The 12,423-nt window shown below is 33.6% G+C and overlaps 1 protein-coding gene across 3 annotated transcripts in view; it reads left to right on the forward strand.

Moving 5' to 3' along the window:
• Positions 1 to 12,423, forward strand: part of map4k5 (mitogen-activated protein kinase kinase kinase kinase 5) — a 173,643-nt gene that overhangs the window by 111,134 nt on the left and 50,086 nt on the right. For all 3 annotated transcript variants that reach the window (XM_039742141.1, XM_039742139.1, XM_039742140.1), the window contains 6 exons: positions 400 to 531; positions 2,194 to 2,256; positions 3,145 to 3,226; positions 6,002 to 6,115; positions 7,036 to 7,114; positions 12,177 to 12,235. In XM_039742141.1, coding sequence (XP_039598075.1) covers positions 400 to 531; positions 2,194 to 2,256; positions 3,145 to 3,226; positions 6,002 to 6,115; positions 7,036 to 7,114; positions 12,177 to 12,235 — 529 coding nt within the window. The remainder of the gene's footprint in view (positions 1 to 399; positions 532 to 2,193; positions 2,257 to 3,144; positions 3,227 to 6,001; positions 6,116 to 7,035; positions 7,115 to 12,176; positions 12,236 to 12,423) is intronic.

The following is a 12,423-nucleotide window of genomic DNA, read 5'->3' on the forward strand; positions in this document are numbered from 1 at the left end:
CACTTGGAATGTTTTTCTACTCCATATAATTCATCCCACAGTATAGGATTTTTACAAATGTTTATGCATACATTCAGTTTATGACCGTTTTTATTCTTATTCAAGTTTATGGATGGATGAAGCCTATTGTGCCTGATGATAGGAATTATATTTATTTCTTTTTGTTATTTCAATAAGAATGCCAACAACTTGTGCTGTATTTACAGAATAGTTCATGGCTGGAAAGTAAAATGTGGGCATGTTTTTGAAACATTTACAATGTCAAGATTATTGAAATCCATTGAAGTGGCAGAATTATTAGCGTTATCACAATGCCAAAATGTTAGTGTTCTGTAGCATTTTATTATATAAATACAGAACTGTTTGAACCATTTAAAATTTTGTATTTTTATACTGCAGGATGGCTCCTGAGGTAGCTGCTGTAGAAAAGAATGGTGGCTATAATCAGTTATGTGATATCTGGGCAGTGGGCATTACAGCAATTGAGCTAGCAGAACTACAGCCACCCATGTTTGAACTTCACCCAATGAGGTAATTGTTTTGCAAGCTTATTCTTTTTCCATACAATGAATTACACAAATGTTTATAAAAAAATTAACTTTCATTGATATGTTTTTAAGTTAAGTAAAAATATGTGAGTTATTAAATTAATCAGATATTCTTTCAAATTTTCTTCAAATTCTTACATATAATTTTGAATGTAGCTTATCTGAAGATTAAAATATTAATTTTATCCTATTGACTTAAATATGCAGAAAACTAAATATCCTACAGTGTGATGAATTGTAATTATGACTTAAATAATGTGCTACAAATGATGATTATTTTTTCATGAGGTTCAAGCAACCCATGAACTACTGAACTCTGTATGACCAAATTCAATCAACATGATAATATCTGTGCATCATTACAGGCTTTTCTATACAATATTTTGTTTCTATACATTGTGCCCATGAGATGTTATATAAGTTATTATCAAGAATAGATTGGTGAATGTTATGTGTTGATCAAACTATAGATAGGATTATGATGCATTTGTTGTACTTTAAAAGTGTTTATATATGTGGACTTGGGTTTGTAAGTGTTCCCCATAAAAGACTCCCCATTTTAAAAGTTAATTACACCCAGTTTTGCTGGTATTAGATTAGGACCCTATGATTTTAAAACTGGTTCAGGAGGATTCTGAAAATTAGCAATTTTATAATGCACTTCTTTGCCATAGTTGTCTAACACTTCCTAGTATGAATATATAGTCAATAATGTGGCAACGGTTACATGCAACACATTTATATATTCACCACTAAATACATTCTCAACAAGTGAAGTGTTGTGGTGAATGATCTAGTTTAATCAAATGTAATTATAAATCCATTGTTAAAGTTGCCTGTTGGTATTATGTTCCATGTCTGCCCTTGTTTCAAAGTTTCAATTACTTAATATAAATTTAGAGAATTTTTTCAGGGGAAGAATTTATATCTGTTGAAGTTCCACATGAAGATGTTTAGTAATATAGTCATGTCCATAAATTTTTGGACATTGACACAGTTTTCACAGTTTTGGCTCTGTATGCCACTACAGTTTGCAGGCTTTTGCAGGTACACAGACTTTGTATCGCTTTTCAAAAGTTGACAGAATGTCAAATTGTGTGTCAATCTTTGAACAAGAACTAGTGCTTGCTTTTTTTCTATTCATATTATTTTCACATTGTTGCTGAGAGCTGGTTAAGAAATTCATAGAGTGTAATCTTGAGGATAGGCACCTCAGAAAGCACACTTTGGGAATTAAAGTGTATTTAGCATCTAAAGTTTCGTTTGTGGCTTTTGAGAATGAGAAAAATAAATAATAAAACAGCAAAAGCGTCCTCTTTCTTTTATCAGATCATTTTGATTCCTGCTGCTACATTTCTCCTCCCTGTCACAAAAAAAGATACAAATGTAAGAGGTGTGGTTATGCATATTTGCAGTCCCTGTTAATTTTGCTTAACAAATGAAAATGTAAGTTATTTTTTGCTCACATCCACCTTGTGATGTAAAAAAGATTACATTTTGCAGCAGCAAAAGAATGCCTCAAAGAAAAATGCTACGCAGATACAAACAGCAACTACCGTGAATGTGATTAAATGTTTATTAAAGTAAATGTATGGTAAATGCATTTTCACACTTTCCTAACACTTGCAATTGTTTATTTTTTCAGAGCTTTATTTCTAATGTCTAAAAATAGCTTTCAGCCACCCAAACTGAAAGATAAAACAAAATGGTAAGTGTAATGTTCTAATTGCATCTAGCTGAACAATTTTAACTTTTTACACCTCCTTGCCAAGACATCTCATACTGCAAAGTATGACTTGACAGCCATTCAGACTGGTTGTTGACTATGCTCGCATTCCACTATTGGTGATTTAAAAAAAAAAAAAAGCTGCATGCTATATGGCAGTTTGTCCGTTCAGTTTATGGTGGTGTGATGCAAGGTGGACTGAAGAGGATGGGTAATTGCCTACAGTATGTGACAACTCAGTCCGAATCGTTTGTATACTTAACTGTGACAAAAAGACAGAGTGGAAAATTGCTGAATGTTGTTGATTTGTTTCTGCAACATGCAGTCCTGGCTGACTTTCCGTAATGTCTGAAAAAACACCATAGTATGTGCTGTTTGACAATTCTTAAAACTGAGAAAATTTCAGAAAGTAGCAATAGCTAGAAATGTTAAAGATAGCAGTGGGCAGTCTTGAAGCCACATGCTGATACAATATGTTCTTGCATAATGTTTTAACATACATTTTATAAACAAAGTATTATACGTCACTGCTGTCAGAAGAATTGCTTGTCTGGGTAAGATTCTAGACTCAGGGGATTGCTGCATGCAAAACATGAAAGTATATCTACTTTCTATATACAATATTTAAAGGGAATGCCACAGTTTTTACTATTTTTCTTTCTTTTTTTTTTTTGATGTCCACTTGCATTATAAAAATAAATAAACAAAAAAATAAATAAAAAAAACAAGCAAATCTATATCATTTGTCTGCTTTAATCATTTCCATCCTTTAATAATTATGACAGAAGAACATTTTCTACAGCTATTGTTTAAAACAATATCATTGCATACTTGACAAATATATTTATCCATTTTTTAAATATTTTATAGGTCAAGCCTGTTCCACAATTTTGTGAAGGTTTCTTTGACAAAAAATCCAAAGAAAAGACCAAATGCCGAAAAGTTGCTAACGGTAAGCATTAAAACAATTTGACAAGGACAGGCCATTCACCCTAACAAAGTTTGCCATTTGTGTTAATTTCAATCGTCTATATTACTATGAAATTGAGATTAGAAGTTCCTAAATTCCTAATCTTTACTATACCACTTGTTAAATTATTTTATGTGTCTGTGGTTCTGCCTATGAAGAAAATCTTTGTCCGTTCAGAATTTACTGTTAGCAAGTTAAACTGTGTCTGTCTGTTTTTGTTGAATGATAGAGCTGCAGCCCCACCATACTGATGCACCCATACATCTGAACACTTCAATCATTTCACCTCTCCTTCAGTCTTTCCTTATAGCTTATATAGTACCTCACTATTTTGGAATCAGTATATTTACGCTTCTCCAAACGTTGTTTAGGTTTGCTATGTCTTATTTCGTAATATGAAGGCGAAACTGCACATAGTGTTCCAGATGAGGCCTCACAAGTGTACTTCAGGATAATATTCATCCTGTAAGCCTTCCTAATTGCTTCTGTACATTCTCTTGGTAGAGACAATGAAGATTCCAGTACACCTGGGTCTATTTCATAATGTGTATGTTTCGGGGTCAAACCTACTGTTGTGTGTTCAAATATATTATTTTTGCTTCCTACATGTAATACATTTATTTTAGTTATTGTATAACAAACTTCATCTTACACAGGATTGGCCATCAGAAACTTTAAGAATCAAAATAAATAATATCATATGCATCTCTCTGATCATTTGCTTTTGTTACTTCCTCATAGAATTCTAGCATATTAGTGAAACTCCATGTAAACCCATGTTGACTGTTCACTAATCCACATATTGTTGACATAAAATGTTAAATTCTTTCCTTAATTACTTCTGTTAAATTACCTGTGATGCATGTTTAGTGTTTCTAATGTAACAACATTTGCCACCTCCTAGTAGGAATTTCTGTAGTGTGCGGTGATGATTGAAAAATACATGTCAGTAGTTTACGTATCTACACAGTAAAAACTCCACAAGCACTCTAACATAAATGTTATCTGATCCCGAGAACTTGTTTAATTTTTAATCTAAGCAACAATTTTCTGTTTGTAACTTTCTGTATCTAAAGTACTTCTTTAATAGTCCCCTTAACTGTTGCAGGGTTACTGACTAATTCACATTTTAATATTTCAATATCTCAAACTACCAATTAGCATTAATAATGTTCTTTTAAAACATTTCTCGCATTTCTTCATAAGCCTTACACTTAATGTTTGTAGTTATGTGTACAGATGTGTTCTTCGCATCTTCCTTTTTACCTCCTTACTTGTTTTCTGTAGAGTTCTCTTAAATTTCTTTTTGCTTTTAAATTTATAAATGAATTAGTCTTGTACTATAGGTAAACAAACAAACTCTACTGCACCTTGTCTGTCTTCACACTTAAAAGTTATTTAATTTTTTTTATCTACTTAGTTTCATCAGCTAAAAATTTGCCCTATAAAAATTAAGTTTTACAGTTTTAGACTTTGAATAGGCCCTCTGCCAAAAAACAAAATTATGGTCACTACCCCCTGAATTATATCCTGATTATTACAGAAAAATATTCTAACTTTAGTCAAGCTTTTTTTACATTGGTACTTTAACTTACTGCATTAAAATCAATAACTAATTGCATCCAGGAAATCTTGTTCTTGTGCCTCACTATTTGTAATTTGAGTCCCCCATTACTATAATATCCACCTCTGTACTTATTTTTTTATATAATAGAAGAGGTGCACATTGAAACTATTATCTACATTTGGAGGTCTATAACACACTCCCAATATCATGATTCCATCCCTGATGTTTTCTACTTGAATTCAGGTATACTCACTAAAATGTCACTCATCATCCATTTAACGTATACGTGTATTCACATGATCTTTCAGATAAATGGTACCTCTCTCACCTTTTACCTATTACCTATCTTTAATAACCATGTTATACTCATCCCCATATCTCAGATTTAGATATGTTTCTGTTGCTGCTATAATATCATAACCATTTGCAGCTGCACAGCCCCAATGCTTTAATATTGATAATACTCGCATTAAGGCAAACCATTTTAATGACAATCATTTTGTTTTCCATTATTATCTGTGAACAGACAATGTCAAAGTTACCTTGTATATCTAGTCTAGACAGTCCTTGACTACCCCCACAATATATTTGGTACCCCTCTAATTCAAATGTAACCAATCACAGTGGTACAGGTCCCATCCTTTTCAGAGGGTGTTCGAACTTAACATAAACCTCTGCTCCTCTGTCCTGCACCAAGAGTTGAGTCACACATTAAACCTCCGTTTTAGCTGCATTGACAAGTGGCACAGGCAAAACTACAGAAAAGACCACCTTGTCAGTTTTGGTTTTTAGCTTAGCATCTAATTTCTTAGATTTGGATTGCAGAACTGCCAACCTGACCTTAACATATGTCATTTGTTATAACACCAGCAATGACTATTGAATCCAATCCTGCTCTTCCCACATGCCTAGTCACCCATATAGGGAGGTCTCCCACTTGGTACCAGGAAGGCATTGTGATTCCAAAACTGCCGCACTGAATACAGTTTTTATCTGTAATTTGATTGCAGATAGTAGAGTTCAGAATGTGTGGTTATTTCTTTATTTTGTTAAGGGTTTTATCTGCAGGCAGAATTGTTTAGGCATAGAGACATTCCAAGGGTGGCTTACCAGCAGGAAATGGTTTCAGTGCTTATACTGGTGTTTGAATTTTTCTTTCTGACCTACAATTTTACTTTGCAAATGAACAGCACGGATTTGTAACACAGCCTGGACTGAACAGAATGCTTGCTGTAGAGCTACTGGATAAAATGAGCAATCCAGAGAGACACGTGCATTATGAGGCAGATGATGATGACCCCGAGGTATTTAATTGTCTGATTTTTCTCATAACTACTATTTATAGTTGCATGTGTTTTTTTGATATTTCCTCCATTTCTGTTTTGATAATATATAAATAAGAGAAATAGCTGTGTTAATTAGAGAATAATTTTTCATGAATAATCTGTCTAATAGCTTATTTCAAACCAAACACCTTCATGTAATATATACAGGTATGTTTTACTATGTGTTTATGTACGTAAAAATATATGGTATAATTGTTTATTATTGCCTTATTGCTATAGACTTGTGCAAGTGCTCTGAACCTGTACTCATTGAAGAGTGCCGCACACAAATGAATTGCATTGAATTAAATATAAATGCTATGACTGATATATCCTAATCATACATGGATATTAGGGAGTAATAGAAGTACTTCAACTAGACTACTTTCTGCATTGGTTTAAAAAAAAATTAAATGACTTTCCTGAAACAGCAGTTTAATTCTTCACTTTACATCAGACAGCCTAAATCTATTTTTCTTTCTGTCTGGCATTACAGCAGTTACTCATGTGGTTTGGGGATCGAGATGAGTTTCTTCAAGCTTGCATACAATGTCAAAAATGTCTTCCTCAAAGTTGTACTTAGTATTAATTAAAGTGTGTATTTTTGGCAATTTTGTTAAAGAATGACAGTATTTAATCATTCCTAGGGGCAAAGCACAGTGCACAGGTGATTACTGTTTCTGCCTCATAGCTGATCACAACACTGTATGTCTAGAGTTTGCATGCTCTATCTCTCTGGGTTTTTTCAAGATACGACCCTCAAAATGTGCTGATTAGGTTAATTGAATACCTTTAATCTGGCTTGTGTTGGAATTCTCCTGGTTTAATTCCTTACTTAAAACCTGCTTCTGCTCCCAATGACTCTAAAGTTCACTGCTTTATATTGCTTGTGTCTTTAGCCACTTCCAGTTGTCCGTCATACTATTCGTTCAACAAATAAGAATTCCAGAGCTGAAAGGACTCTGTCAGAAATTAACTGTAAGTTTGATATCTACTATATTTCTTCATGCATCTTATGCTATAGCATCTTTTCTATAGAAGACCAATAACAAACATTAAAAACTTCTAACTAATATATGCGATAATTATGGCAACATATGGAAGGTGCTGGTGTTAAATTTTTATTAACATGTTCATTCTTGACTTTATTTTCCTACTGTATTTCAATTCATCCACTGTATTAGAGCTGTGATGCTGTGTTCAGTAACACTGCTTTCAGTATGTTAAGCCCACTGACTTCTCAATATTGTCTTATTTCTTTCCCTTCTGTTTCTGTTTCATTTACTATATTTAAAGTGATGCGTTTTGGGTGGCATGAATGTCTTTATGAGACAGTTCTCAAAGATTTCATTGCACTTAAAGGCAGAGGTGTAATGCTGATGCTGTTTTGATAAGAAAAAAAGAAAGAAAGAAAAAGAAATGCCTTTAGTCTTTACAAAGTGTATATAAGCATATTTAAAGAAGCTGGTATTTGAAAATTTTTAAGGATTTATATATATTTAGTCCTTGTGTTATGCAATATACAGATGTGGGCAAAAGTAGGTTTACAGTTGTTCGTATGGAAAAAGACATGCAGATTATGATTATTGCAATAGCTTTATTAACTCAAAAGAATGGCACAGTGCACTCGTAAGTGCTGAAATTGACAACCTTCATTATTTACACATTGTTTTAGTCTACTTGCTATTCTCAAGCATACTTCAATAGTAATAATAATAAGAAGACAAATAAATAATATAATTAATAAATAAATAGTAGTACAAGAATAAACTGCGTTTCACATACACTCAGCTGTAAACCCACTTTTGCCCATTCTTGTGTATATATAGTACTATGTACTGTTCCATTTTTATGTCCTCATGCTAGCACCCATTGGCTTATACTGTTTTGTGAGTTTTAAGTGTATTCATCATCTTCAAGACAATTTTTGATTGCTATATACAATATATAGTAGTAATATAGTATATATTATGTGTACTGTATGACTTAATATAAAAAAAATCTGAATAAACTAAAGTTAAACGCTTGTAGCAGTAATGTTAACTGTAATCTCGCAAGTTAAGCCTGTAATTGTCTATTAAAATAAACCTTGCAACTTGTGAGAGTGATGACAAACATTGCCTCTCATTTTTTATTATCTGTGTTATAAAAAGAATGCATATACACAAGTACGCAGTTATATTTGTGGAAGGAGACTCAACTAGTTGAATGGTCTTAGGAATGCGAAGAGCAGCTTATTGTCTGCAGTAAATTCTTTACCCCATTCATTAAAATACCAGACACAACCTACTCCACCCCACTAGTGCTTTACCTGTCGCTCTGTTGTCATAATTGTTTTCTTCTTAGATGTTCAGAGTAAGGTTGTTATCAAAAACATCAGTCTACAGGTGCTGGTCATAAAATTAGAATATATGACAAAGTTGATTTATTTCAGTAATTCCATTCAAAAAGGGAAACTTGTATATTAGATTCATTCATTGCACACAGACTGATGTATTTCAAATGTTTATTTCTTTTAATTTTGATGATTATAACTGACAACTAATGAAAGTGCCAAATTCAGTATCTCGGAAAATTAGAATATTGTGAAAAGGTTCAATATTGAAGACACCTGGTGCCACACTCTAATCAGCTAATTGACTCAAAACACCTGCAAAAGCCTTTAAATGGTCTCTCAGTCTAGTTCTGTAGGCTACACAATCATGGGGAAGACTGCTGACTTGAGAGTTGTCCAAAAGACGACCATTGACACCTTGCACAAGGAGGGCAAGACACAAAAGGTCATTGCTAAAGAGGCTGGCTGTTCACAGAGCTCTGTGTCCAAGCACATTAATAAAGAGGTGAAGGGAAGGACAAGATGTGGTAGAAAAAAAGTGTACAAGCAATAGGGATAACCGCACCCTGGAGAGGATTGTGAAACAAAACCCATTCAAAACTGTGGGGGAGATTCACAAAGAGGGGACTGCAGCTGGAGTCAGTGCTTCAAGAACCACCACACACAGACGTATGCAAGACATGGGTTTCAGCTGTCACATTCCTTGTGTCAAGCCACTCTTGAACAAGAGACAGTGTCAGAAGCGTTTTGCCTGGGCTAAAGGCAAAAAGGACTGGACTGCTGCTGAGTGGTCCAAAGTTATGTTCTCTGATGAAAGTAAATTTTGCATTTCCTTTGGAAATCAAGGTCCCAGAGTCTGGAGGAAGAGAGGAGAGGCACAAAATCCATGTTGCTTGAGGCCCAGTGTAAAGTTTCCACAGTCAGTGATGGTTTGGGGTGTCATGTCATCTGGTGGTGTTGGTCCATTGTGTTTTCTAAGGTCCAAGGTCAACACAGCCGTCTACCAGAAGGTTTTAGAGCACTTTATGCTTCCTGCTGCTGACGAACTTTATGGAGATGCAGATTTCATTTTCCAACAGGACCTGGCACCTGCACACAGTGCCAAAGCTACCAGTACCTGGTTTAAGGACCATAGTATCCCTGTTCTTGATTGGCCAGCAAACTCGCCTGACCTTAACCCCACAGAAAATCTATGGGGTATTGTGAAGAGGAAGATGCAATACGCTAGACCCAACAATTCAGAAGAGCTGAAGGCCACTATCAGAGCAACATGGGCTCTCATAACACCTGAGCAGTGCCACAGACTGATCAACTCCATGCCACGCCGCATTGCTGCAGTAATCCAGGCCAAAGGAGCCCCAACTAAATATTGAGTGCTGTACATGCTCCTACTTTTTATGTTCATACCTTTCAGTTGGCCAACATTTCTAAAAATCTTTTTTTGCATTGGTCTTAATTGATATTCTAATTTTCCGAGATACTGAATTTGGGACTTTCATTAGTTGTCAGTTATAATCATCAAAATTAAAAGAAATAAACATTTGAAATACATCAGTCTGTGTGTAATGAATGAATCTAATATACAAGTTTCACTTTTTGTATGGAATTATTGAAATAAATCAACTTTGTCATGATATTCTAATTTTATGACCAGCACCTGTTTGTCATTGTTTGCTACAGACAGCCACATTTCTATAAAATGCTTTATGCAGATGTCTCAGTAATTGTATTAAAATGGAGACAATCCTCTCAAGATTATTTTTTACAAATTTTTCACATTAGCCAAGATTATAGGGCGAAGAGGAAAGGTGTGGAAGGGTTTTTGTTTCCTTAGTTGCATTTGGACACCACAAAATATTTTCCATTTATTTGGTTTGTGTAAACTGTTTTTAAAAAGCACACAAGGTCTTGTGTTATATTAAAATACACCTTGACTAATCACAAAGTTTTTGTAACAGTTGAGTACAATATTATGTTATATGAATGTTGTGTTTTTATTTGTGTTTTATTTTTGACTAACCAAAGTATTATTTAGAAACCTCATAGCAGCTGTCTTGAATTGTAGTGAGAGTGTCATGATTTGGAGATTCATTGCGGCATCTAAGTCTGAATGATTTGGTTTCATTAAAAAAAAATAATTTGATTTAGCAACAGAGATATCTGAAAAATAATTTGCCCATATCCACAAGCCAGGGCTGGAGCTGAAGTCAGTTGGGTCAGTTAGTATGATAATGGTCAAAAAGATACACATGTCTATATTAGAAAAGCTGAAGAAAAATATTGTTTTGCCATGCCTTGGTCAAGTCAAAACATGATCTCCATTAAGATGTTGTGCCAGAAGCAGAAACAAGTATTTCTTGCTTGAAAACTCACAAATGTCATTGAGTCAAAGTACTTCAGTAAGCATGATTGGGCCAAAATGCTGATTGTCAGACAGAAATAAACACTTTAGCATGCAGTAACATTGCAACTGTGGATATTCTTTAAAATTATATTACAAGCTAAACTTTAAACTAATTCAGGATTTAAACAAGCACCATTAAACCTCCAACAGTTTCCAGAAATACTTTACTGTGGCTGTCCATGCTCATGCTTTAGTAGTCTAATGGACTTTGAAAAGCTGTAGCATTCAATTCAAGTGTTTAGACGTTTTCTGAAACTCGTAATACTGTATATAATGAAAATAACCTTATACTCGCTTTCATGCATAGTGGTTCTTGCGTTACTCTTCTGCCTGAGGAATTAGACAGGTTTTAGGGTGTGAACTATGAATTTAGTCACGTTCTACAATATAGCAGAAGAAATTTTAAGGTTCTCGCTTGATCAGTTGAAATTGGTCCAAACAATCTTTACTTTCTAAATTGTGCAGAATAAAATATTGAAGCACATTCATCATCAAACTATCCTATCCAATAGAATTTTTGAAATGGATTGGTCATACAAATCACTCAATAAATTTGGAGTTTTTGAAGTAGTTTTGTATGGAAGAATTGCAAAGATTTTTTTCAAAATGATTAATTATTTTCTTCTTGGCAAGTGTCTTCTCCCCAAAATACAGTATATGCCATCCCTTATTAAATTAAAAATAAAGAATAACCCAATTGTTACCATTTCTTTTTATTTGGCATTCATCTGTTCTAAACGGTTAAAACTATTATTTTCATAATAATCATCAGTTTGGCTGGCAAAGATCTTTGTATTGTTAAGCATTATTTTCAAAATAGTATCTCTTTCTTTATTAATCTACCAGTTAGAATTTGCTTTCTAGTAAAGATTTGTGTAGAAATATAAACAATATATATACTTTTAAGTTTGATTTTTGCTGTTATTAAGAAATTTGTTTTAAAGTTTAATAGTATTTATTGGGTTGTTCTTTCGTATATGGAAATTCAAACACATTTTTATAGAGCTTTTATCATTTTTCAAGCCTTCAGATGTTTTTATTTTTCCAAATTTATAAATATAAGTAGTCAATACTATATAGTCCTGTAAACTTTGCTCAGTTTATTAAACATAGATTTTTTGTTGTTTTCCTTTTTCCAGCTATGAGGCAATTTAAAATTTCTTGCAACTTTCTCCTTAAAACTTAAAATTAAAAATTCAATGTGGATTAACTAATCTGTGCTGCCATCTAGTGCTCAATGAATGCTTTCAATCATGAGCACCATTTCAAATTTTGATTGCTGATGTTTGTTTTCCTAACAGTTGACAAGATGCAGTTTGAACCTCCTCTCAGAAAAGAAACTGCAGCACATGCTGAAATGGTACAGTATGAGTGCCAATGTTCACTCCATGATCTACTTCACCTGTTTAGAGATACTGTACATCTTTTTTAATTATGATATAGAGTGGCTATTAGCTTGTCTCATACAAATGAGGACTTGTTGAGCATAAAATTGTCTGGTTATTTATTAAAATTTTCAAAACAATATTTGCAATGTTTGCCTATAAT

This window comes from Polypterus senegalus, chromosome 18 (genome assembly GCF_016835505.1).
Source record: "Polypterus senegalus isolate Bchr_013 chromosome 18, ASM1683550v1, whole genome shotgun sequence".
Classification (NCBI taxonomy): Eukaryota; Metazoa; Chordata; class Cladistia; order Polypteriformes; family Polypteridae; genus Polypterus; species Polypterus senegalus.